At 39.8% G+C, this 25,138-nt stretch overlaps 1 protein-coding gene across 2 annotated transcripts in view; it reads right to left on the bottom strand.

Annotated features, from left to right (window-relative positions):
* LOC142652250 (uncharacterized) overlaps positions 1-25,138 on the bottom strand; it is a 30,852-nt gene that overhangs the window by 1,071 nt on the left and 4,643 nt on the right. The window contains exons 2-7 of one of the 2 annotated variants that reach the window (XM_075827886.1): positions 20,281-25,047; positions 19,456-19,722; positions 17,147-17,235; positions 3,352-3,435; positions 844-990; positions 172-303 (exon numbers count right to left, since the gene is read on the bottom strand). In XM_075827886.1, coding sequence (XP_075684001.1) covers positions 172-303; positions 844-990; positions 3,352-3,435; positions 17,147-17,235; positions 19,456-19,722; positions 20,281-25,047 — 5,486 coding nt within the window. Of the gene's footprint in view, positions 1-171; positions 304-843; positions 991-3,319; positions 3,436-17,146; positions 17,236-19,455; positions 19,723-20,280; positions 25,048-25,138 lie in introns of those variants that run through there. The other variant, XM_075827887.1, reaches the window with a different exon arrangement.

Raw genomic sequence — 25,138 nt, 5'->3', positions numbered from 1 at the left:
AGGAACGAACAATAAAGAATGCTAGAAGATGCTTCAGAATTCCATGGGGAATACAAGTGTTTACTAAAAACACAGGAGAGGTGACCGACCCAGATGATACAGAGATTTATTTCCGATGAATGAATCAATCAATCAATCAGGAAACAGATAGGAAATGTGGCAGCGTCTCACCTCCTCCTCCTCCTCGCTCTCCTCTTTGATGGTCAGGGTGGGCGCAGTCTCTGTGATCAGCGGTGAGTGCTCCATGGGGACTTTGAACTTCTCAGCGGCCGCTTTGTGGACTTGCTGCGAGAGATCTTCAATCTGATGGAGAAAGTGAAGACTCAATGAAGAGGTGGAAGACGGAAGCTGCCAATAATTGTGCCATCTACTCCCCATCCAGACGGTGGCGCTATGGGGCCCGGGACATGGAGTGATCCCACGCTTGGGCTTCTAGTCCCAATACCAAAGTTGGTTCTTGATGAAGGAAATTCTCCGCAGCGATCCCCAAGCTCCCGGCGTCCGGACCTACTACATTGTGGGGGGTGGTATTCATGTTTATGGGGTGGGGGTATATTTATTTTGCTGTGGGTCCTCCCCCCCCCCCCTCCTGGTCCCAGCACATGAATCAATTACATTATAATGAAGATACTAATAATTTTTCATGGCCTGAAAACCAGAGGCACTTGATAAAACCTTATTTTAGGATTTTGGGGGGGGATTGTGTGACACCCCACTATTATCCACTCAAGTATTGCAGAAGATTGGTGCCCGGGGCAGTGACTCCCACAGAATTACCATTATGCCCACGCGCCCCCCACACTATCACCCTAGGCAGATGCCCCCTCTTCCCGCCCCTGTCACCTTGGCTTCTCCGAACACGATGTAGATGTCAGATGCAGGACTCTTGAACACGTCCGGTTTGGTTATAACGAATAAGATGTTCTTCGATTTCCGGATGGTGATCCTGGTGACGCCGTGGATCTGTCGGAGGCCGAGTTTGGACATTGCCTGGAGGTGGGACGAGAGTTGAATGACTTGAAACAGGTAAATTACCCCTAAAATCAGAAATTTCACGACAAATATAAATCCTTGCGTCGTCAGCGTCTGTTGAATAATTAAAGGGGATTGTATGAGATTAGAAAACCATGAAACAGCGCCACTCTTATTCACAGGCTGTATCTAGTACTGCAGTGCCGCTCTATTCAAGTGAGTGGGAGTGAGCTGCAATACCACACAAAGCCTGTGAAAAAAGTGGCGCTGCTGCAGTAAGATAGCAGCCATGTTTTTCTACTCATACAACCCCTTTAAATATTTCATTCAGAGCCGTTTCTTAGTGACCTCTGTTTCGGGGACAGTTGGGTGACAACCAACATGGCCGCCATCATGGCTCCCACAAAACTTTCCTGGAATCCCCACTGGCAAATCTACTAGTTGCAGCCATATGGCAGCTGCCATTCAGGAGTCTGGGAAAGCTGGATGGTAACCCCTGTGTGAGGCGGCCATAGCATCGCGGTCTCAACTTCCTAAGGGACAATTTTTAGAACATTTCTTTATTAGAAGAAAACTTCTGTATGTGACATATTCACCATAGGTCGTTTTTCTGCGGCACATTTTGTGCTTGCTCTGGGGTTGCCATGGTAGAACAAAAGACTAATTCGCCATGGACTTCCTGTCATGTGACCTCTAGTCTTAGACACGACCAGGCCCGTAATCCCGGTCCGTAAAAAATATAAAAATAGGACGTCCTATTTCTTATGGAATGTTTTTACAGCACGGACACCTACCCCATAATATGTCCGTTGGCCATAGAAATTAATGTGTCCGTAATTACGGATAAAGTCTATGGTCGTGTGCGCGGGGCCTTATGTGTGCTTGAGTGGAGGTCACATGACAGGAAGTCAATGCAGACTTCGCTGTTGACGCTCCCATGGCGACCCCAGAGCAAGCACAATATCTACATGACTACGGCAGTGCGGAAATCGGAAAAGAAAAGCGAAGCAGGATGAATATTAGTAAATGGCATTACCAAATCTATTGCGCTCCATCTTTTTAAAGGCACAGAACACCTTTAATGATTGGAACTCTGTCTACGGCCACTTTAAGACCCTGTTCGCACAGTCTTCTGGCACTAATTTTGACGCAGAAACCGCGTCAGAATCCGCATCAAAAAGTGCCCGAAACCGCCACCTATGGATTTCAATGGGAGGCGGAGGTGTGTTTTTTTTCCTGCTCGCGCTTTTAGCTGCTCGTGGTAAAAAAAAATAATTAATATGCTCTTTCTTCTCACGGTTCCGACTCTGACCTCCCACTGAAATCAATGGGAGGCAGAGAAAGCGTTTTTGCTGAGTTTTTTTTGCCTGCGGCGCTAAATGACCGCAACCGAAAACCGCGGCAAGAAATTGCAGGCAGGTCAAAATCTGCCAATTTTTTTTCTGCCTGCAAAATACTACGTGTTAACAGAGCCGAGAAGAAATGGGACAAATCTTTAATGGCGAGCTCCGTGTTTGTGGAGATTTCCGTTCCTGTTGCCGAGTGGCTACCAACATGGCAGACTCATGTGTGTCATCTCCTTATAGGCCTGATTTATCAAAAATGTCTACAGTAAGGCTACGGCAACACGACGACTTTGGCCGCAATACAGATTGCACGACCAAAGAGAAGCCGAGTCGCCGTGCTTGTATGGCAGTTAATGAAAGTGAATATGGCAGCGTTGTGACTCGCAGGTTGCCCCGACCACGACACGACCGTCGCAAAAAATCCAGTAGGCGACTGTCGTGTTACGGCAACCTGCGGGTCACATTCACTTTTATTAACTGCAAGGCAGACGGCGACACAGCGATCTTTGGCGTGTATGTAGTCCTATACTAAAACTCTCCTTGTTGCTCATAGCAACCAATCACAGCTCAGCTTTAATTTCTTAAACTGCTGAGGAAAAATGAAAGCTGGGCTCTGATTGGTTGCTATGGACAACAAGGACAGTTTTGGTACATGAGGCCTATGACTATTGATCGCCATGTCGTTGCAGTATCCGTGGGAATGTAAAAAGCCGTAAAGGGAATTTTCCCGCACACAAAGTCTTCCATAGGGTCAAACTAATCAATATTTAGGCCATTAAGAACTGAGGGCAGCCTCCATGTTTACCAGCTTGACCCCTCCCCTGATTATCAAGTGCCATTTCTTATACTCTGCCTGTCCTGTTATGTGGTGGAGGGGAGTCCCCTGAGCATCCTCTGCACCCTGTTAGAGCTGCACCACCAGTCGTAGCTCCTCGCAGCACGTGTATCATCCTCGCAGGCAGCCGCCATTATAGGGGCTGTGTCTGTGTGAAGCCATTTACATTGATCGCCTCCTCATGAATTATTCAGTCACCTTCCTGGCCTTCTTCTCGCTGCGGCTCTGCTTGGCTTTGCTGATAGATTCCTCTCCGGAGCCCACGCAATGTGCCAGCTGGTTCTGCAGAAAGACAAACGGAAGAGGTTGGAGGCAGGCGGCAATCAGAGCAATTTACCCGCTGATCTGCCCGTCCCCTGGGGCAAGAAACACTGAGTGTCAGCTAATTGTTCTACAGCATTAAAGACGTCTCCGATATCTGCTCAAAATCATCATCCGCCGCAGCGCTCATCTTACAGGAACAACAGAGAAATGTGCCGGAAAACTCAACCGTCTATACATTATATACAAGATATGTCATCACTGATCATAATATATATATACAGCTGGTATAAGTTATACATCTTCTTGTATATAGTGATATGGAGCATGCTGGTATAACCTGGGTATCTCCTGTATATAATTATATATGTACAGCTGGTATAAGTTATACATCTTGTATATAGTGATATGGAGCATGCTGGTATAACCTGGGTATCTTCTGTATATAATTATATATGTACAGCTGGTATAAGTTATACATCTTCTTGTATATAGTGATATGGAGCATGCTGGTATAACCTGGGTATCTTCTGTATATAATTATATATGTACAGCTGGTATAAGTTATACATCTTCCTGTATATAGTGATATGGAGCATGCTGGTATAACCTGGGTATCTTCTGTATATAATTATATATGTACAGCTGGTATAAGTTATACATCTTCTTGTATATAGTGATATGGAGCATGCTGGTATAATCCGGGTATCTCCTGTATATAATTATATATATACAGCTGGTATAAGTTATACATCTTCCTGTATATAGTGATATGGAGAATGCTGGTATAACCTGGGTATCTTCTGTATATAATTATATATGTACAGCTGGTATAAGTTATACATCTTCCTGTATATAGTGATATGGAGCATGCTGGTATAACCTGGGTATCTTCTGTATATAATTATATATGTACGGCTGGTATAAGTTATACATCTTCTTGTATATAGTGATATGGAGCATGCTGGTATAACCTGGGCATCTTCTGTATATAATTATATATGTACAGCTGGTATAAGTTATACATCTTCTTGTATATAGTGATATGGAGCATGCTGGTATAACCTGGGTATCTTCTGTATATAATTATATATGTACAGCTGGTATAAGTTATACATCTTCCTGTATATAGTGATATGGAGCATGCTGGTATAACCTGGGTATATTCTGTATATAATTATATATGTACAGCTGGTATAAGTTATACATCTTCTTGTATATAGTGATATGGAGCATGCTGGTATAACCTGGGTATCTTCTGTATATAATTATATATGTACAGCTGGTATAAGTTATACATCTTCTTGTATATAGCGATATGGAGCATGCTGGTATAACCTGGGTATATTCTGTATATAATTATATATGTACAGCTGGTATAAGTTATACATCTTCTTGTATATAGTGATATGGAGCATGCTGGTATAACCTGGGTATCTTCTGTATATAATTATATATGTAGATCTGGTATAAGTTATACATCTTCTTGTATATAGCGATATGGAGCATGCTGGTATAACCTGGGTATATTCTGTATATAATTTTGTGTGTACAGCTGGTATAAGTTATACATCTTCTTGTATATAGTGATATGGAGCATGCTGGTATAACCTGGGTATCTTCTGTATATAATTATATATGTACAGCTGGTATAAGTTATACATCTTCCTGTATATAGTGATATGGAGCATGCTGGTATAACCTGGGTATATTCTGTATATAATTATATATGTACAGCTGGTATAAGTTATACATCTTCTTGTATATGGTGATATGGAGCATGCTGGTATAACCTGGGTATCTTCTATATATAATTTATATATGTACAGCTGGTATAAGTTATACATCTTCTTGTATATAGTAATATGGGGCATGCTGGTATAACCTGGGTATCTTCTGTATATAATTATATATGTACAGCTGGTATAAGTTATACATCTTCGTGTATATAGTGATATGGAGCATGCTGGTATAACCTGGGTATCTTCTGTATATAATTATATATGTACAGCTGGTATAAGTTATACATCTTCTTGTATATAGTGATATGGAGCATGCTGGTATAACCGGGGTATCTTCTGTATATAATTATATATGTACAGCTGGTATAAGTTATACATCTTCCTGTATATAGTGATATGGAGCATGCTGGTATAACCTGGGTATCTTCTGTATATAATTATATATGTACAGCTGGTATAAGTTATACATCTTCTTGTATATAGTGATATGGAGCATGCTGGTATAACCTGGGTATCTCCTGTATATAACTATATATGTACAGCTGGTATAAGTTATACATCTTCTTGTATATAGTTATATGGAGCATGCTGGTATAACCTGGGTATCATCTGTATATAATTATATATGTACAGCTGGTATAAGTTATACATCTTCCTGTATATAGTGATATGGAGCATGCTGGTGTAACCTGTGTATATTCTGTATATAATTATATATGTACAGCTGGTATAAGTTATACATCTTCTTGTATATAGTGATATGGAGCATGCTGTTATAACCTGGGTATCTTCTGTATATAATTATATATGTACAGCTGGTATAAGTTATACATCTTCTTGTATATAGTTATATGGAGCATGCTGGTATAACCTGGGTATCATCTGTATATAATTATATATGCACAGCTGGTATAAGTTATACATCTTCTTGTATATAGTTATATGGAGCATGCTGGTATAACCTGGGTATCATCTGTATATAATTATATATGTACAGCTGGTATAAGTTATACATCTTCTTGTATATAGTTATATGGAGCATGCTGGTATAACCTGGGTATCATCTGTATATAATTATATATGCACAGCTGGTATAAGTTATACATCTTCTTGTATATACTGATATGAAGCATGCTGGTATAACCTGGGTACCTTCTGTATATAATTATATATGTACGGCTGGTATAAGTTTTACATCTTCTGTATATAGTGATATGGAGCGTGCTGGTATAACCTGGGTTTCTTCTGTATATAATTATATATGTACAGCTGGTATAAGTTATACATCTTCTTGTATATAGTGATATGGAGCATGCTGGTATAACCTGGGTATCTTCTGTATATAATTATATATGTACAGCAGGTATAAGTTATACATCTTCCTGTATATAGTGATATGGAGCATGCTGGTGTAACCTGGGTATCTTCTGTATATAATTATATATGTACAGCTGGTATAAGTTATACATCTTCTTGTATATAGTGATATGGAGCATGCTGGTATAACCTGGGTATCTTCTGTATATAATTATATATGTACAGCTGGTATAAGTTATACATCTTCTTGTATATAGTGATATGGAGCATGCTGGTATAACCTGGGCATCTTCTGTATATAATTATATATGTACAGCTGGTATAAGTTATACATCTTCTTGTATATAGTGATATGGAGCATGCTGGTATAACCCGGGTATATTCTGTATATAATTATATATGTACAGCTGGTATAAGTTATACATCTTCTTGTATATAGTGATATGGAGCATGCTGGTATAACCTGGGTATCTTCTGTATATAATTATATATGTACAGCTGGTATAAGTTATACATCTTCTTGTATATAGTGATATGGAGCATGCTGGTATAACCTGGGTATCTTCTGTATATAATTATATATGTACAGCTGGTATAAGTTATACATCTTCTTGTATATAGTGATATGGAGCATGCTGGTATAACCTGGGTATCTTCTGTATATAATTATATATGTACAGCTGGTATAAGTTATACATCTTCTTGTATATAGTGATATGGAGCATGCTGGTATAACCTGGGTATCTTCTGTTTATAATTATATATGTACAGCTGGTATAAGTTATACATCTTCTTGTATATAGTGATATGGAGCATGTTGGTATAACCTGGTTATCTTCTGCATATAATTATATATGTACAGCTGGTATAAGTTATACATCTTCCTGTATATAGTGATATGCAGCATGCTGGTATAACCTGGGTATCTTCTGTATATAATTATATATGAACAGCTGGTATAAGTTATACATCTTCTTGTATATAGTGATATGGAGCATGCTGGTATAACCTGGGTATCTCCTGTATATCATTATATATGTAGAGCTGGTATAAGTTATACATCTTCTTGTATATAGTGATATGGAGCATGCTGGTATAACCTGCGTATCTTCTGTATATAATTATATATGTATAGCTGGTATAAGTTATACATCTTCTTGTATATAGTGATATGGAGCATGCTGGTATAACCTGGGTATCTCCTGTATATAATTATATATGTACAGCTGGTATAAGTTATACATCTTCTTGTATATAGTGATATGGAGCATGCTGGTATAACCTGGGTATCTTCTGTATATAATTATATATGTACAGCTGGTATAAGTTATATATCTTCTTGTATATAGTGATATGGGGCATGCTGGTATAACCTGGGTATCTCCTGTATATAATTATATTTGTACAGCCGGTATAAGTTATACATCTTCTTGTATATAGTGATATGGAGCATGCTGGTATAACCTGGGTATCTTCTGTATATAATTATATATGTACTGCTGGTAAAAGTTATACATCTTCTTGTATATAGTGATATGGAGCATGCCGGTATAACCTGGGTATCATCTGTATATAATTATATATGTACAGCTGGTATAAGTTATACATCTTCTTGTATATAGTGATATGGAGCATGCTGGTATAACCTGGGTATCTTCTGTATATAATTATATATGTACAGCTGGTATAAGTTATACATCTTCCTGTATATAGTGATATGGAGCATGCTGGTATAACCTGGGTATCTCCTGTATATAATTATATATGTACAGCTGGTATAAGTTATACATCTTCCTGTATATAGTGATATGGAGCATGCTGGTATAACCTGGGTATCTCCTGTATATAATTATATATGTACAGCTGGTATAAGTTATACATCTTCCTGTATATAGTGATATGGAGCATGCTGGTATAACCTGGGTATCTTCTGTATATAATTATATATGTACAGCTGGTATAAGTTACACATCTTCCTGTATATAGTGATATGGAGCATGCTAGTATAACCTGGGTATCTTCTGTATATAATTATATAGGTACAGCTGGTATAAGTTATACATCTTCCTGTATATAGTGATATGGAGCATGCTGGTGTAACCTGGGTATCTTCTGTATATAATTATATCTGTACAGCTGGTATAAGTTATACATCTTCTTGTATATAGTGATATGGAGCATGCTGGTATAACCTGGGTATCTTCTGTATATAATTATATATGTACAGCTGGTATAAGTTATACATCTTCTTGTATATAGTGATATGGAGCATGCTGGTATAACCTGGGTATCTTCTGTATATAATTATATATGTACAGCTGGTATAAGTTATACATCTTCCTGTATATAGTGATATGGAGCATGCTGGTGTAACCTGGGTATCTTCTGTATATAATTATATATGTACAGCTGGTATAACTTATACATCTTCTTGTATACAGTGATATGGAGCATGCTGGTATAACCTGGGTATCTTCTGTATATAATTATATATGTACAGCTGGTATAAGTTATACATCTTCTTGTATATAGTGATATGGAGCATGCTGGTATAACCTGGGTATCTTCTGTATATAATTATATATGTACAGCTGGTATAAGTTATACATCTTCCTGTATATAGTGATATGGAGCATGCTGGTATAACCTGGGTATCTTCTGTATATAATTATATATGTACAGCTGGTATAAGTTATACATCTTCTTGTATATAGTGATATGGAGCATGCTGGTATAACCTGGGTATCTTCTGTATATAATTATATATGTACAGCTGGTATAAGTTATACATCTTCTTGTATATAGTGATATGGAGCATGCTGGTGTAACCTGGGTATCTTCTGTATATAATTATATATGTACAGCTGGTATAAGTTATACATCTTCTTGTATATAGTGATATGGAGCATGCTGGTATAACCTGGGTATCTCCTGTATATAATTATATATGTACAGCTGGTATAAGTTATACATCTTCCTGTATATAGTGATATGGAGCATGCTGGTATAACCTGGGTATCTTCTGTATATAATTATATATGTACAGCTGGTATAAGTTATACATCTTCCTGTATATAGTGATATGGAGCATGCTGGTGTAACCTGGGTATCTTCTGTATATAATTATATATGTACAGCTGGTATAAGTTATACATCTTCTTGTATATAGTGATATGGAGCATGCTGGTATAACCTGGGCATCTTCTGTATATAATTATATATGTAAAGCTGGTATAAGTTATACATCTTCCTGTATATAGTGATATGGAGCATGCTGGTATAACCTGGGTATCTTCTGTATATAATTATATATGTACAGCTGGTATAAGTTATACATCTTCCTGTATATAGTGATATGGAGCATGCTGGTATAACCTGGGTATCTTCTGTATATAATTATATATGTACAGCTGGTATAAGTTATACATCTTCTTGTATATAGTGATATGGAGCATGCTGGTATAACCTGGGTATCTTCTGTATATTATTATATATGTACAGCTGGTATAAGTTATACATCTTCTTGTATATAGTGATATGGAGCATAGTGATATGGAGCATGCTGGTATAACCTGGGCATCTTCTGTATATAATTATATATGTACAGCTGGTATAAGTTATACATCTTCTTGTATATAGTGATATGGAGCATGCTGGTATAACCTGGGTATCTTCTGTATATGATTATATATGTACAGCTGGTATAAGTTATACATCTTCCAGTATATAGTGATATGGAGCATGCTGGTATTACCTGGGTATCTTCTGTATATAATTATATATGTAAAGCTGGTATAAGTTATACATCTTCCTGTATATAGTGATATGGAGCATGCTGGTATAACCTGGGTATCTTCTGTATATAATTATATATGTACAGCTGGTATAAGTTATACATCTTCTTGTATATAGTGATATGGAGCATGCTGGTATAACCTGGGTATCTTCTGTATATAATTATATATGTACAGCTGGTATAAGTTATACATCTTCTTGTATATAGTGATATGGAGCATGCTGGTATAACCTGGGTATCTTCTGTATATAATTATATATGTACAGCTGGTATACGTTATACATCTTCTTGTATATAGTGATATGGAGCGTGCTGGTATAACCTGGGTATCTTCTGTATATAATTATATATGTACAGCTGGTATAAGTTATACATCTTCTTGTATATAGTGATATGGAGCATGCTGGTATAACCTGGGTATCTTCTGTATATAATTATATATGTACAGCTGGTATAAGTTATACATCTTCCTGTATATAGTGATATGGAGCATGCTGGTGTAACCTGGGTATCTTCTGTATATAATTATATATGTACAGCTGGTATAAGTTATACATCTTCTTGTATATAGTGATATGGAGCATGCTGGTATAACCTGGGTATCTTCTGTGTATAATTGTATATGTACAGCTGGTATAAGTTATACATCTTCTTGTATATAGTGATATGGAGCATGCTGGTATAACCTGGGTATCTTCTGTATATAATTATATATGTACAGCTGGTATAAGTTATACATCTTCTTGTATATAGTGATATGGAGCATGCTGGTATAACCCGGGTATCTTCTGTATATAATTATATATGTACAGCTGGTATAAGTTATACATCTTCTTGTATATAGTGATATGGAGCATGCTGGTATAACCTGGGTATCTTCTGTATATAATTATATATGTACTGCTGGTATAAGTTATACATCTTCTTGTATATAGTGATATGGAGCATGCTGGTATAACCTGGGTATCTTCTGTATATAATTATATATGTACTGCTGGTATAAGTTATACATCTTCATGTATATAGTGATATGGAGCATGCTGGTATAACCTGGGTATCTTCTGTATATAATTATATATGTACTGCTGGTATAAGTTATACATCTTCATGTATATAGTGATATGGAGCATGCTGGTATAACCTGGGTATCTTCTGTATATAATTATATATGTACAGCTGGTATAAGTTATACATCTTCTTGTATATAGTGATATGGAGTATGCTGGTATAACCTGGGTATCTTATGTATATAATTATATATGTACAGCTGCTATAAGTTACACATCTTCTTGTATATAGTGATATGGAGCATGCTGGTATAACCTGGGTATCTCCTGTATATAATTATATATGTACAGCTGGTATAAGTTATACATCTTCTTGTATATAGTGATATGGAGAATGCTGGTATAACCTGGGTATCTTCTGTATATAATTATATATGTACGGCTGGTATAAGTTATACATCTTCTTGTATATAGTGATATGGAGCATGCTGGTATAACCCGGGTATCTTCTGTATATAATTATATATGTACAGCTGGTATAAGTTATACATCTTCTTGTATATAGTGATATGGAGCATGCTGGTATAACCTGGGTATCTTCTGTATATAATTATATATGTACTGCTGGTATAAGTTATATATCTTCTTGTATATAGTGATATGGAGCATGCTGGTATAACCTGGGTATCTTCTGTATATAATTATATATGTACAGCTGGTATAAGTTATACATCTTCTTGTATATAGTGATATGGAGCATGCTGGTATAACCTGGGTATCTTCTGTATATAATTATATATGTACAGCTGGTATAAGTTATACATCTTCTTGTATATAGTGATATGGAGCATGCTGGTATAACCTGGATATCTTCTGTATATAATTATATATGTACAGCGGGTATAAGTTATACATCTTCTTGTATATAGTGATATGCAGCATGCTGGTATAACCTGGGCACCTTCTGTATATAATTATTTATGTACAGCTGGTATAAGTTATACATCTTCTTGTATATAGTGATATGGAGCATGCTGGTATAACCTGGGTATCTTCTTTATAGAATTATATATGTACAACTGGTATAAGTTATACATCTTCTTGTATATAGTGATATGGAGTATGCTGGTATAACCTGGGTATCTTATGTATATAATTATATATGTACAGCTGGTATAAGTTACACATCTTCTTGTATATAGTGATATGGAGCATGCTGGTATAACCTGGGTATCTTCTGTATATAATTATATATGTACAGCTGGTATAAGTTATACATCTTCTTGTATATAGTGATATGGAGCATGCTGGTATAACCTGGGTATCTTCTGTATATAATTATATATGTACAGCTGGTATAAGTTATACATCTTCCTGTATATAGTGATATGGAGCATGCTGGTATAACCTGGGTATCTTCTGTATATAATTATATATGTACAGCTGGTATAAGTTATACATCTTCTTGTATATAGTGATATGGAGCATGCTGGTATAACCCGGGTATCTTCTGTGTATAATTATATATGTACGGCTTGTATAAGTTATACATCTTCCTGTATATAGTGATATGGAGCATGCTGGTATAACCTGGGTATCTTCTGTATATAATTATATATGTACGGCTGGTATAAGTTATACATCTTCTTGTATATAGTGATATGGAGCATGCTGGTATAACCTGGGTATCTTCTGTATATAATTATATATGTACAGCTGGTATAAGTTATACATCTTCCTGTATATAGTGATAGGGAGTATGCTGGTATAACCTGGGTATCTTCTGTATATAATTATATGTGTACAGCTGGTATAAGTTATACATCTTCCTGTATATAGTGATAGGGAGTATGCTGGTATAACCTGGGTATCTTCTGTATATAATTATATATGTACAGCTGGTATAAGTTATACATCTTCCTGTATATAGTGATATGGAGCATGCTGGTATAACCTGGGTATCTTCTGTATATAATTATATATGTACAGCTGGTATAAGTTATACATCTTCTTGTATATAGTGATATGGAGCATGCTGGTATAACCCGGGTATCTTCTGTGTATAATTATATATGTACGGCTGGTATAAGTTATACATCTTCCTGTATATAGTGATATGGAGCATGCTGGTATAACCTGGGTATCTTCTGTATATAATTATATATGTACAGCTGGTATAAGTTATACATCTTCCTGTATATAGTGATAGGGAGTATGCTGGTATAACCTGGGTATGTTCTGTATATAATTATATGTGTACAGCTGGTATAAGTTATACATCTTCCTGTATATAGTGATAGGGAGTATGCTGGTATAACCTGGGTATCTTCTGTATATAATTATATGTGTACAGCTGGTATAAGTTATACATCTTCTTGTATATAGTGATATGGAGCATGCTGGTATAACCTGGGTATCTTCTGTATATAATTATATATGTACAGCTGGTATAAGTTATACATCTTCTTGTATATAGTGATATGGATCATGCTGGTATAACCCGGGTATCTTCTGTATATAATTATATATGTACAGCTGGTATAAGTTATACATCTTCTTGTATATAGTGATATGGAGCATGCTGGTATAACCTGGGTATCTCCTGTATATAATTATATATGTACAGCTGGTATAAGTTATACATCTTCCTGTATATAGTGATATGGAGCATGCTGGTATAACCTGGGTATCTTCTGTATATAATTATATATGTACAGCTGGTATAAGTTATACATCTTGTTCTACATAGTGATATGGAGCATGCTGGTATAACCTGGATATCTTCTGTATATAATTATATATATACAGCTGGTATAAGTTATACATCTTCCTGTATATAGTGATATGGAGCATGCTGGTATAACCTTGGTATCTCCTGTATATAATTATATATGTACAGCTGGTATAAGTTATACATCTTCTTGTATATAGGGATATGGAGCATGCTGGTATAACCTGGGTATCTTCTGTATATAATTATATATGTACAGCTGGTATAAGTTATACATCTTCCTGTATATAGTGATATGGAGCATGCTGGTATAACCCGGGTATCTTCTGTATATAATTATATATGTACAGCTGGTATAAGTTATACATCTTCTTGTATATAGTGATATGGAGCGTTCTGGTATAATCTGGGTATCTCCTATATATAATTATATATGTACAGCTGGTATAAGTCATACATCTTCCTGTATATAATGATATGGAGCATGCTGGTATAACCTGGGTATATTCTGTATATAATTTTGTGTGTACAGCTGGTATAAGTTATACATCTTCCTGTATATAGTGATATGGAGTATGCTGGTATAACCTGGGTATCTTCTGTATATAATTATATATGTACAGCTGGTATAAGTTATACATCTTCCTGTATATAGTGATATGGAGCATGCTGGTGTAACCTGGGTATATTCTGTATATAATTATATATGTACAGCTGGTATAAGTTACACATCTTCTTGTATATAGTGATATGGAGCATGCTGGTATAACCTGGGTATCTTCTGTATATAATTATATATGTACAGCTGGTATAAGTTATACATCTTCTTGTATATAGTGATATGGAGCATGCTGGTATAACCTGGGTATCTTCTGTATATAATTATATATGTACAGCTGGTATAAGTTATACATCTTCTTGTATATAGTGATGTGGAGCATGCTGGTATAACCTGGGTATCTTCTGTATATAATTATATATGTACAGCTGGTATAAGTTATACATCTTCCTGTATATAGTGATATGGAGAATGCTGGTATAACCTGGGTATCTTCTGTATATAATTATATATGTACAGCTGGTATAAGTTATACATATTCCTGTATATAGTGATATGGAGCATGCTGGTATAACCTGGGTATATTCTGTATATGATTATGTATGTACAGCTGGTATAAGTTATACATCTTCTTGTATATAGTGATATGGAGCATGCTGGTATAACCTGGGTATCTTATGTATATAATTATATATGTACAGCTGGTATAAGTTATACATCTTCCTGTATATAGTGATATGGAGAATGCTGGTATAACCTGGGTATCTTCTGTATATAATTATATATGTACAGCTGGTATAAGTTATACATCTTCCTGTATATAGTGATATGGAGCATGCTGGTATAACCTGGGTATCTTCTGTATATAATTATATATGTACAGCTGGTATAAGTTATACATCTTCTTGTATATAGTGATGTGGAGCATGCTGGTATAACCTGGGTATCTTCTGTATATAATTATATATGTACAGCTGGTATAAGTTATACATCTTCCTGTATATAGTGATATGGAGAATGCTGGTATAACCTGGGTATCTTCTGTATATAATTATATATGTACAGCTGGTATAAGTTATACATCTTCCTGTATATAGTGATATGGAGAATGCTGGTATAACCTGGGTATCTTCTGTATATAATTATATATGTACAGCTGGTATAAGTTATACATCTTCTTGTATATAGTGATATGGAGCATGCTGGTATAACCTGGATATCTTCTGTATATAATTATATATGTACAGCTGGTATAAGTTATACATCTTCTTGTATATAGTGATATGGAGCATGCTGGTATAACCTGGGTATCTTCTGTATATAATTATATATGTACAGCTGGTATTAGTTATACATCTTCCTGTATATAGTGATATGGAGAATGCTGGTATAACCTGGGTATCTTCTGTATATAATTATATATGTACAGCTGGTATAAGTTATACATCTTCCTGTATATAGTGACTGGGGATGAGGAGGCTCCGCCACACACAAGGGTCACGTCTGACTGAACACGTCTAGTCCTGGATTCGCGGGTCATCGGTCTGTCAGAGTCGCTCTCCATCTTCCACTATAATTTGTCTGTTCTTTACACAATCAGGTCACGTATAAGACGCCTGGACTGCAGCTCTGATTACCCTCCAGCTCTTGCTCCCCCTCGGCTGTGCCGGACAGTCACGGGTTATTATATAACTGACGGTGATTGTATATTATTCATCATCCTGCACTCAGTAACTGTAGGAGGGATGAGGACGGTCGTGCTGTCTTCCTGTTAGCTCTCATGTTGTCTGGCTTCATCTTACCCTTCAGTGTCTTTACATTGCATGCTCTACTATGTAACGCTTAAACCAGTCTCTACATCTTCCAAGATGCATTGCACCAGACTACAGACCGGGGGTCAATTACTGATACCCAAGAACTGACAACTATGGGGGAGTAACGTCTCATGGACACCGCCGTATAACGTCTCCATTCAACCTTTGTGGTGCGCACGAGGCCTAAAGCTCCACATTTTGCAGGTTAAATCTACATAGTGTTGGGTAATTTGGTGCAGACTTCCATTAGTCACATCATATCCTCTTCTCCAATCACTTTCAAAGCTGCATTTAAAAGTCTCAGTGTTTCCATATGATATGTCAGCGCTATGAGGTCTAAAACGATACCAGATCCTATAGTACACGGCGTTCTGCACTGCATTGGTGGAACTGTCTACTGAACAGCGGCTGGTGTAAACGCTACATCTCCCATAATGCAATACAGCAGTGCACACCCAATGAAGACAATGAACTAGCAGGGGAATGTAAAGATTTGACACCTTAGAATTACCAAGAAACCATCAGAATTGTGAGTATAAGATGCAATTTATCTCCTTAAAACCAAGAATCGACATACACCAGACGTCTCCAAACTGGGGCTCTCCAGCCTGCAAGACTACAACTCCCAGCATTTAAGTGTCAGGGCATGCCGGAAGTTGTAGCTTCGCAGCAGGTTGTAGACCACAATGGTCATTTAGCCATTAACCTCCATGATTTCTATGAATATAAACGGCGGGTCGGAGGGAGAGGGGGATGCGGACGGTACCTGGCTGGATGACGTCCGGGGATCGGTCAGATCGGCTTCCTCCAGTTCCGGCAGCGATTCATCGTTACTTTCTGTGTCGTTACAGGAACCTGCAGCAAACACAAATATTCAGCGGCTGCGGAGGAAGAGGCTGCAGGTACAGGTCAAGTTCTGACAACTGATGTCTTAAAGATTGTCGGATGTGGTCTGGGGGTATATGGCGACTTTCAGTCACGTGAATAAAATCTAGATCACAACACAATTATATATGTGGAAAAAGCTGTAAAATTCATGAGATCGGTGGAATTATATATATACAGCTCCCATAGAGTTACATGATAACATTCTTCTGCCTGCAGTCACCACTAGAGGGAGCTCACTACATACAGATATATACAGCTCCCATAGAGTTACATGATAACATTCTGCTGCCTGCAGCCACCATTATGGCGAGCTCACTATATATAGATATATACAGCTCCCATAGAGTTACATGATATCATTCTGCTGCCTGCAGTCACCACTAGGGGGAGCTCACTACATACAGATATATACAGCTCCCATAGAGTTACATGATAACATTCTGCTGCCTGCAGCCAGCATTATGGCAAGCTCACTATATATATAGATATATACAGCTCCCATAGAGTTACATGATAACACTCTGCTGCCTGCAGTCACCACTAGGGGGAGCTAACTACATACAGATATATACAGTTCCCATAGAGTTACATGATACAATTCTACTGCTTGCAGCTACCACTAAGGGAACTCACTACATACAGATATATACAGCTCCCATAGAGTTACATGCTAACATTCTGCTGCCTGCAGCCACCACTAGGGGGAGCTCACCACATACTGATATATACAGCTCCCATAGAGTTACATGATAACACTCTGCTGCCTGCAGTCACCACTAGGGGGAGCTCACCACATACAGATATATACAGCTCCCATAGAGTTACATGATAACATTCTGCTGCCTGCAGACACCACTAGGGGGAGCTAACTACATACAGATATATACAGCTCCCATAGAGTTACATGATAACATTCTGCTGCCTGCAGCCACCACTAGGGGGAGCTCACTACATACAGATATATACAGCTCCCATAGAGTTACATGATAACATTCTGCTGCCTGCAGTCACCACTAGGGGGAGCTCACTGCATACAAATATATACAGCTCCCATAGAGTTACATGATAACACTCTGCTGCCTGCAGCCACCACTAGGGGGAGCTCACCACATACAGATATATACAGCTCCCATAGAGTTACATAAGAACATTCTGCTGCCTGCAGTCACCACTAGGGGGAGCTCACTACATACAGATATATACAGCTCCCATAGAGTTACATGATAACATTCTGCTGCCTGCAGCCACCACTAAGGGAACTCACTACATACAGATATATACAGCTCCCATAGAGTTACATGATAACATTCTGCTGACTGCAGCCACCACTAGGGGGAGCTCACCACATACTGATATATACAGCTCCCATAGAGTTACATGATAAGATTCTGCTGCCTACAGTCTCCACTAGGGGGAGCTCACTACATACAAATATATACAGCTCCCATAGAGTTACATGATAACATTCTGCTGCCTCAATAATAAAACAATATGCAGTGCTCCTGAGCTCCCTCCAGTGGCGGCTACAGATGATCTCAGTGGAGAAGAGCCATGATTGGCTGAGTGGGATAGATAAAGCCAATGCCGGTTGTTTCCCCCAAGAGATGCTGAATCTGAAGCGGTTTGACTGCGCTCCTCTCAGCCGCCATTCATTTCAATGGAGAGGAGATCACACATGCACTAAAGATGGGACCAGGACTTGTTTCTCTGGATTGGTGGGGGTCGTAGCTCCTGGACTTTCAGTGATTGGCTGTTATGACATGACTGATTATTATGCCACAAAAGTAATTCCTGGTGATAAGTCCTTCTAAAAGTAATCTCTTATACAGATTTGGCAGATCTGACTTTCTCAATATAGAAGAGTTGTATTTGCCATTTTACATAACTCATTATCATACAACATGCTGTTATCTGTACATTTTCCAAAAGATTGAAGATTGGACATAACCAGGACCGGTTTTGAGTCCAGAGACGAAAAAATTTGTTGTCGCCATTCTCTGGCAGCAAGCAGAGATCTTGAAAACAGCTAGGAATTGAAGCACAAAGTATGTAAGAAAGTTGCAGAACATCACACAATGATTGAGCTTAACTTACATAAGACTGGAGGGGCGCTTTAACTCAGCACGCAATTAATACAGCTCAATGACACGTTCAGCTCTGCTACATCTGCCTATGATCCTGTCTTACCTCTGTGACTTAGCGTCTCACATCCACGTTGCCTCAGGAGGGGTTTGCTGATGCCCAGCAGGGTCACTGCAGACGTCTCCCGCAGCAGGTGCATCTCACGCCCCCGGGACGTCAGCTCGCTGTCACTGGATGAGCTCTGCTCCGATGGGGGGCAGGTCAGTTGGTTTTTTTTTACCACCAGTTCTTGGCTCTGCTGGGCTCGTGGACACCGACTGGTAAAGGGGGGCTCCGCGCTCAGATTGCTGGTTGTGGAACTGCCTTCAGGGGCTGTTGGAGATAATAAAATATATTAATAATGAACCTACATCACAGGGACCGCCCCCCCGGGATTCTGCCTAATGTAGTAGTAGGAGGTTCATAAAGAGACACCAGAGATAATAATGGCACATGATAGGTGGGGGCCCGGTCACAGGTTTTGCATTGGGGACCAGGGACCTGTTAGTATGACACTTATATGTTCTCATGTGATTCCCCATAGAGATACAGGTGAGTGCTTGGTCTTCTGCTTGACGAGGGACCTTTACCCCTCATGTCTTGTTGGCCAGAGTCACTTCATGTTGATGTTTTTGGGATTCTCTATATTACCTGGTCGATAATAAACATAGACTATAGCTCCCTGTGTGCCGACTGCCGGTGATGTTGACTTGGAGACACGTTAGTCATCGTGGAGTCCTGGTGGAGTCAGGGTGGAGTCAGGTTGGGGTCAGGTTGGGGTCAGGTTGGGGTCAGATTGGGGTCAGGGTGGAGTCAGGGTGGAGTCATGGTGGAGTCGTGGTGGAGTCATGGTGGAGTTGACCTAGTGTAAAGGCAAGAAAGCAAAATTACCTGATGAAAGCTTTTTGGAGGCCGGGTTTTCAGAAGCAGCCAGACGCCGGACTAGTTTTTGATCCTGAGGACTTGCGTCAAGTGTGGGGGACAGAGGTTTCACGAGAGGCACTTTAATCACAGCAGAGCCGGGGTTGATTGTGTCTGGAGTAGGGGGTAGAGCGGCTTCAGTCTTGGGGGCTACATGCAGGCATAATTCGTGTTCAGCGTCCACATTCGAGAACTTAAGCTGGTTGGCATTGTTAGTCGGGCTCTGTTGCTTATGTTCTACATTTTTGCTGAGGAGGTTGGAGGTCCTCAGGTCCTTACTGAACCCACTCTTCAGGTCCTGTTCGGGGTTGTCTTCTGCTTTGAACACCTCATGAGATGACTGGTCACGTAACTTTCCAGACTTAAGGCAGATCGGACTTCCGGCCTGCTCTTGATCATCTCCAACTTTCTTGTCTTTGGAGAATCTACTATCTACCTTCTCAGACCTCAATGACTTCTCCGGACTTCTCTCAACCCTTGGTTGTTTTTCCATACCACAAGCAAATCCAACCTTTTGTGCCTGCGACTCTACATCGTTCACTTTTATGTCATTGTTTTCCGGTAGAGCTACAACCTCAATGTCCACGTCACTACTTTCAATGATTTTGGTCATTTTGGTTGAGGTTATGGAAGCAATGGTCTCCGAAGAACATGACCGAACACTCAGATCCAATACCTCCAGCTTACCGAATGAACCTTGTAGCAGTTTGGTCATTTCTTGGAGATCTCCGGATATCTCCATTTTGTCTGTTCTTGGCTTGGATGTTAAACCTGAAAAGGCACTGGCAGACGGTGGACGGACTTCTTGTCTTGCGTGGTCACAAGATCTGGGCTCCGTAGACATCTCTTCTGAAGAACGCTTTGATGTTTTACATATGGATAAAGTGTTTGTTAACGTGTGATGAGTTTCTTCTTGTTGCCCAGTTTTATAAACTGAAGACCTGTCCAAGTCAACATCTGACAAGTGACTCCCACAAATGTTCTTCTCTTGTGCCACATTGTTATCTAACGGCTTCCTATGCTCTTTGGCCCCCGTACAAATCCAGTTTTTTTTAATGAAATTAGGATTTTCTGCCCCGTCCTTTTCTGAAGATTTTTGAATGCCGAGAACATTTGGGTGAAGTTGAGAAGGGCAGGTCAATGGGTTATGAGCAGTCTCTTTGTGGTCTTCTACGGTTGATGAGATACATGAGTCTTGATGGATATCAGTGGTTGATGATACATTTTTTAAGGTTGGGTTGTCACCAGTTGTGTCATCGGACAAATCTCTTTTGTTGAGTTGCCGATTTGCGTCTTCGAGTTCACTGGAAATACCAGCTACTCGTTCCGGCTGACTATCATATGTAAAGCTGTTGTCCATCTCACTATTGCTCTGTTGTAAGACACTTCCGATTCCACTGGTAATAAATTCATTATTCTCGGCTTGTTTGCTGTTCTGAAGGACATCTTCCCTGTCTGGTGGTTCCTTAAAAACAGGGTGGTCCTGCATATCACTGGACTCATCAACCTTGGTTGTTTTGGAAACTTGGCACCCACTAGCTCCTTGGTGTCCAGCAGTCGCTGGCTCATTGGGGTTTGAAGAACATATGGTCAACAATTCCCTTTCTGAAGAAAAAGGACATTTTTTAAGGCGATCCAGATCCACGTTACTTGTGTGTTGGTCATCTTGCTCCTTGGATATTTCATTTGACTTTACTACTTGGTTTGCAGGATTCTCTGACGTTTTGAGAGCTGATGGTGTGGTTATGGCCTGATCTGCACTAGTTATGTCTTCCTTAGTTGCTGTTTCCTCACCAGAAAATATGTTAGCCTTCGTTGGGTCATTGTCACCCAACCCAGAAGACATTTCACTTGTGATTGATCTTGAAGAGTCTGACTCAACCAAGTTCACGTTCGATTCATTCTCACTTGAGCGGTTGAGTCTACCGTGGCCTCCGTCAATAATGTCATTGTCCATAGTGGTTCCTGCAGAGTCTTCTTCTATAGTTGTTCCGCCGAGGCTTGGATGTGTTTGTTCTTCCTCTCTACAATCTGATTCTATGTTATGGGATGATTGGTTTGTGATATAACCGGCAGCTTCTTCTTGTTGTCTATGTATTTGAGCAAGGAGTGATGAACGGTCTAAGGGTTTCTCTTCTTCTGGGTCTTCTTCGGAGTCATAGCATGCAAACAACTCTTCATCAGCTGTATCTTCTACATGAGTATTTCCTTCCTCAGTTCCATCTATTTCGGCAGGTTCTAGGTCCCTTTCATCAGATGTCATGGTACATGGTGGTTCGTGGAAGATGTCGCTTTGGTCTTCACCAGTCTGTGTTGGACATTTTTTGGCGTCTTCATTATTTTCACAATTGACTGAGAAATAATTTCCATCTTCTGCCAACTGCACCGCCATGGAAGTTCTCCTTCCGTTTTCCTCATCTTCCGTCCTGTCATCTGGTGGGGTCTGTACAGTGGTGCATAGAGGGGGCAACGTATCCAGCTCTTCATCAGTATCAAAACAAGCGATCAAACATTCACCAACATTGCCAATTCCGGCTCTAAGTATGTGGTCCATTTCAGATGATGACGTCGATGATTGTTGTTCTATGGGACTATCTGACCACGTCCTCATTGCGTCTTCTCTTTCTTTTAGTTTTGGAGATAACTCGCAATTCGGTTGCATTTCTGTTGTAAGAACTAAAGTGCTTCTTATAGGTTCTCCTTGTACTTCATGAGGGGCTTTGCTGGTACTCGAGTCTTCGAGCTCGCTTGAACTGTCTTGTGTGATGGAAGGATCTTCAGAAAAACCTTGTGCTAGATGGGATATTGCGACCACTTCGTCGTGTTCGTCACCACTCCGTTCTCTTTCTTCATTCGTGGCTTCGTTGACTTTGACAATTTGTTCTTCGATTCCAAGAAGGTCTTCACCGTTCATGTCAAGAGCTGTAAACACTGCGCAGTCTTCATCGGAGTCCGACAGATCAGATGAAGTCTCCATCTCGCTCTCACAGCCGGAATTGGAAGAGTCATGTTGGCTCTTGGCCGGGCCCTCTGTAGTTGGAGCAGCGGAGTCCGTTGTTACTGCATATTCCTCTGTGCCGTAGCGTTTATCATCCTCTTCCCCATCGTAAGAAGCCGAGTCTGAGGACTCGGAAGTGTCATCCTGATAAGCAAATGATTCATCTACTCCTTCATTGATTGAGGTCTCCGATAACGAATGAAGATATGAGGCGGAGGTGCTCTCATCCTCATCATCCTCACCATTCTCACCATCTTCTTTTTCTTTCTTCTCGCCATCGATTGCCTCACTTTCGGCCGTTTCGCCTTGCGGGAATAACGTGATCTCCATTGACTCCGCCTCAAAAATTAAACTTCCCCGGAATGGAAGCATAAAAGCGGGAATCATGTGATCATTTTCCGAGGTTGCCAGGCTTACGGTTTGTGATTCGTGCTGGCCCGCCGGTTGTGGGGCACCCTCGATGTTTGCAGAGCAGCTGGCCGGAGAGCCTTGATGTGGCACCTGCACATGAGTTGTGAGTGAAGAAATCGTGCTAATAAATTCAGGACATAAAGGAATGCTTGTAAAAGACGGGGCAAAGTCAGTTTCCCATTCATCTTCATCTTCCTCTTCACTAGAATGAAGGTCACTAGGGTATCCATCGATGAGTTCCTCAATGGCAGGAGAGAAGTCTTCAGGATCTATATCTCGGTCATAGAGTTCCGGAAGATCTTCATCTTCTAACATGTCAGGGGACATGCAACAAGGGTCTTCACATAGACCTTCGTCATGAACGGTCATGTGGTCTGGATAAGGGGTGGGAGATTCAATGGTGTCCACCTCAGCCATCAAATTTGGGGAACATGAAGGAGAGCCGCTAGAAGTAACGGAGGAGGCCCAGCTACCGCCTTCTGCGGTGACGTAGGATCCTGAAGGTGATGTTGGAGGAGAAGACATGTTGTCGTTGTCGGGATCATTGTGTTCCTCGTTGAGATGACTCTTTGTGTAGGTGTGATGTTTATATTGGCTGTACATGTTTTTTACCGGCGTGGATGGAGCGGTGGTGTACGGATCGGAGTCGGTGTTACTCGCGGGTTTCGTTTGTAAGGAGCGGACATCACTTTCTGTGGAGCTGCAGGGCGACTCTTTGGTGGGTTTGAGAAATGAAGGCACATCAACTACAGATTCACCCTGAGAAAATAAGCCGTCTTTCAAAGCGAACTCAAAGTGCAAATCATCGGTGGGCTCGGACACGACGGCTTTCTCACGGTCCAGTCCGAAATTTTCTTCAACTTTAGTGTGACGTAAGTGCAATGTCACTTCCTGTAAAGCGTCGCCGAATACCATCTCCCTCTCAGGGATCAGTGCGCACAACCGATTTACATTCCCCGTTTCCTCAGGGCTACAAGATGTTTCTTCTCCCATCACAACTCTGGTGTCCAAAGTGTCCGGGTTTAGAGCTTCTTCAGGAGAACGATGCTCTGATTCCTCTAAATCTTCCTCTTGGGTTGCGGGTGACTCCTCAGGGATTTTAGAAGGAAGATGCAGGATACCAACGGTGCTCCCGGAGGGCACTTCACTGCTGGCCCCCTCTGGCTGAGGACGGTGTCCTTCCTTGGCTTGAAGGCATGGAGCCACCAGGGATATGTTAGGGGCACCAGCTCGGCTCACCAATGGAGATTCCTCTAATGGGCTTAAACACTTGGGAGTGGTGGGGTCACTACTTGGTGTTGATGCCGTGGAAGCGATCGGAGATGAACCTGAAATAAAGAAAAGAAAAACGTACGGTCTCCATTATTAGGTTTACTCTGTGCGTTATATAGAAAGACAAGCAAACTGCGACAATTCAGC

The sequence above is a fragment of the Rhinoderma darwinii genome, chromosome 5 (assembly GCF_050947455.1).
Source record: "Rhinoderma darwinii isolate aRhiDar2 chromosome 5, aRhiDar2.hap1, whole genome shotgun sequence".
NCBI lineage: Eukaryota > Metazoa > Chordata > Amphibia > Anura > Rhinodermatidae > Rhinoderma > Rhinoderma darwinii.
The sequence above is the reverse complement of the archived record's forward strand: the minus strand, read 5'-3'. Positions and strand labels throughout refer to the sequence as shown.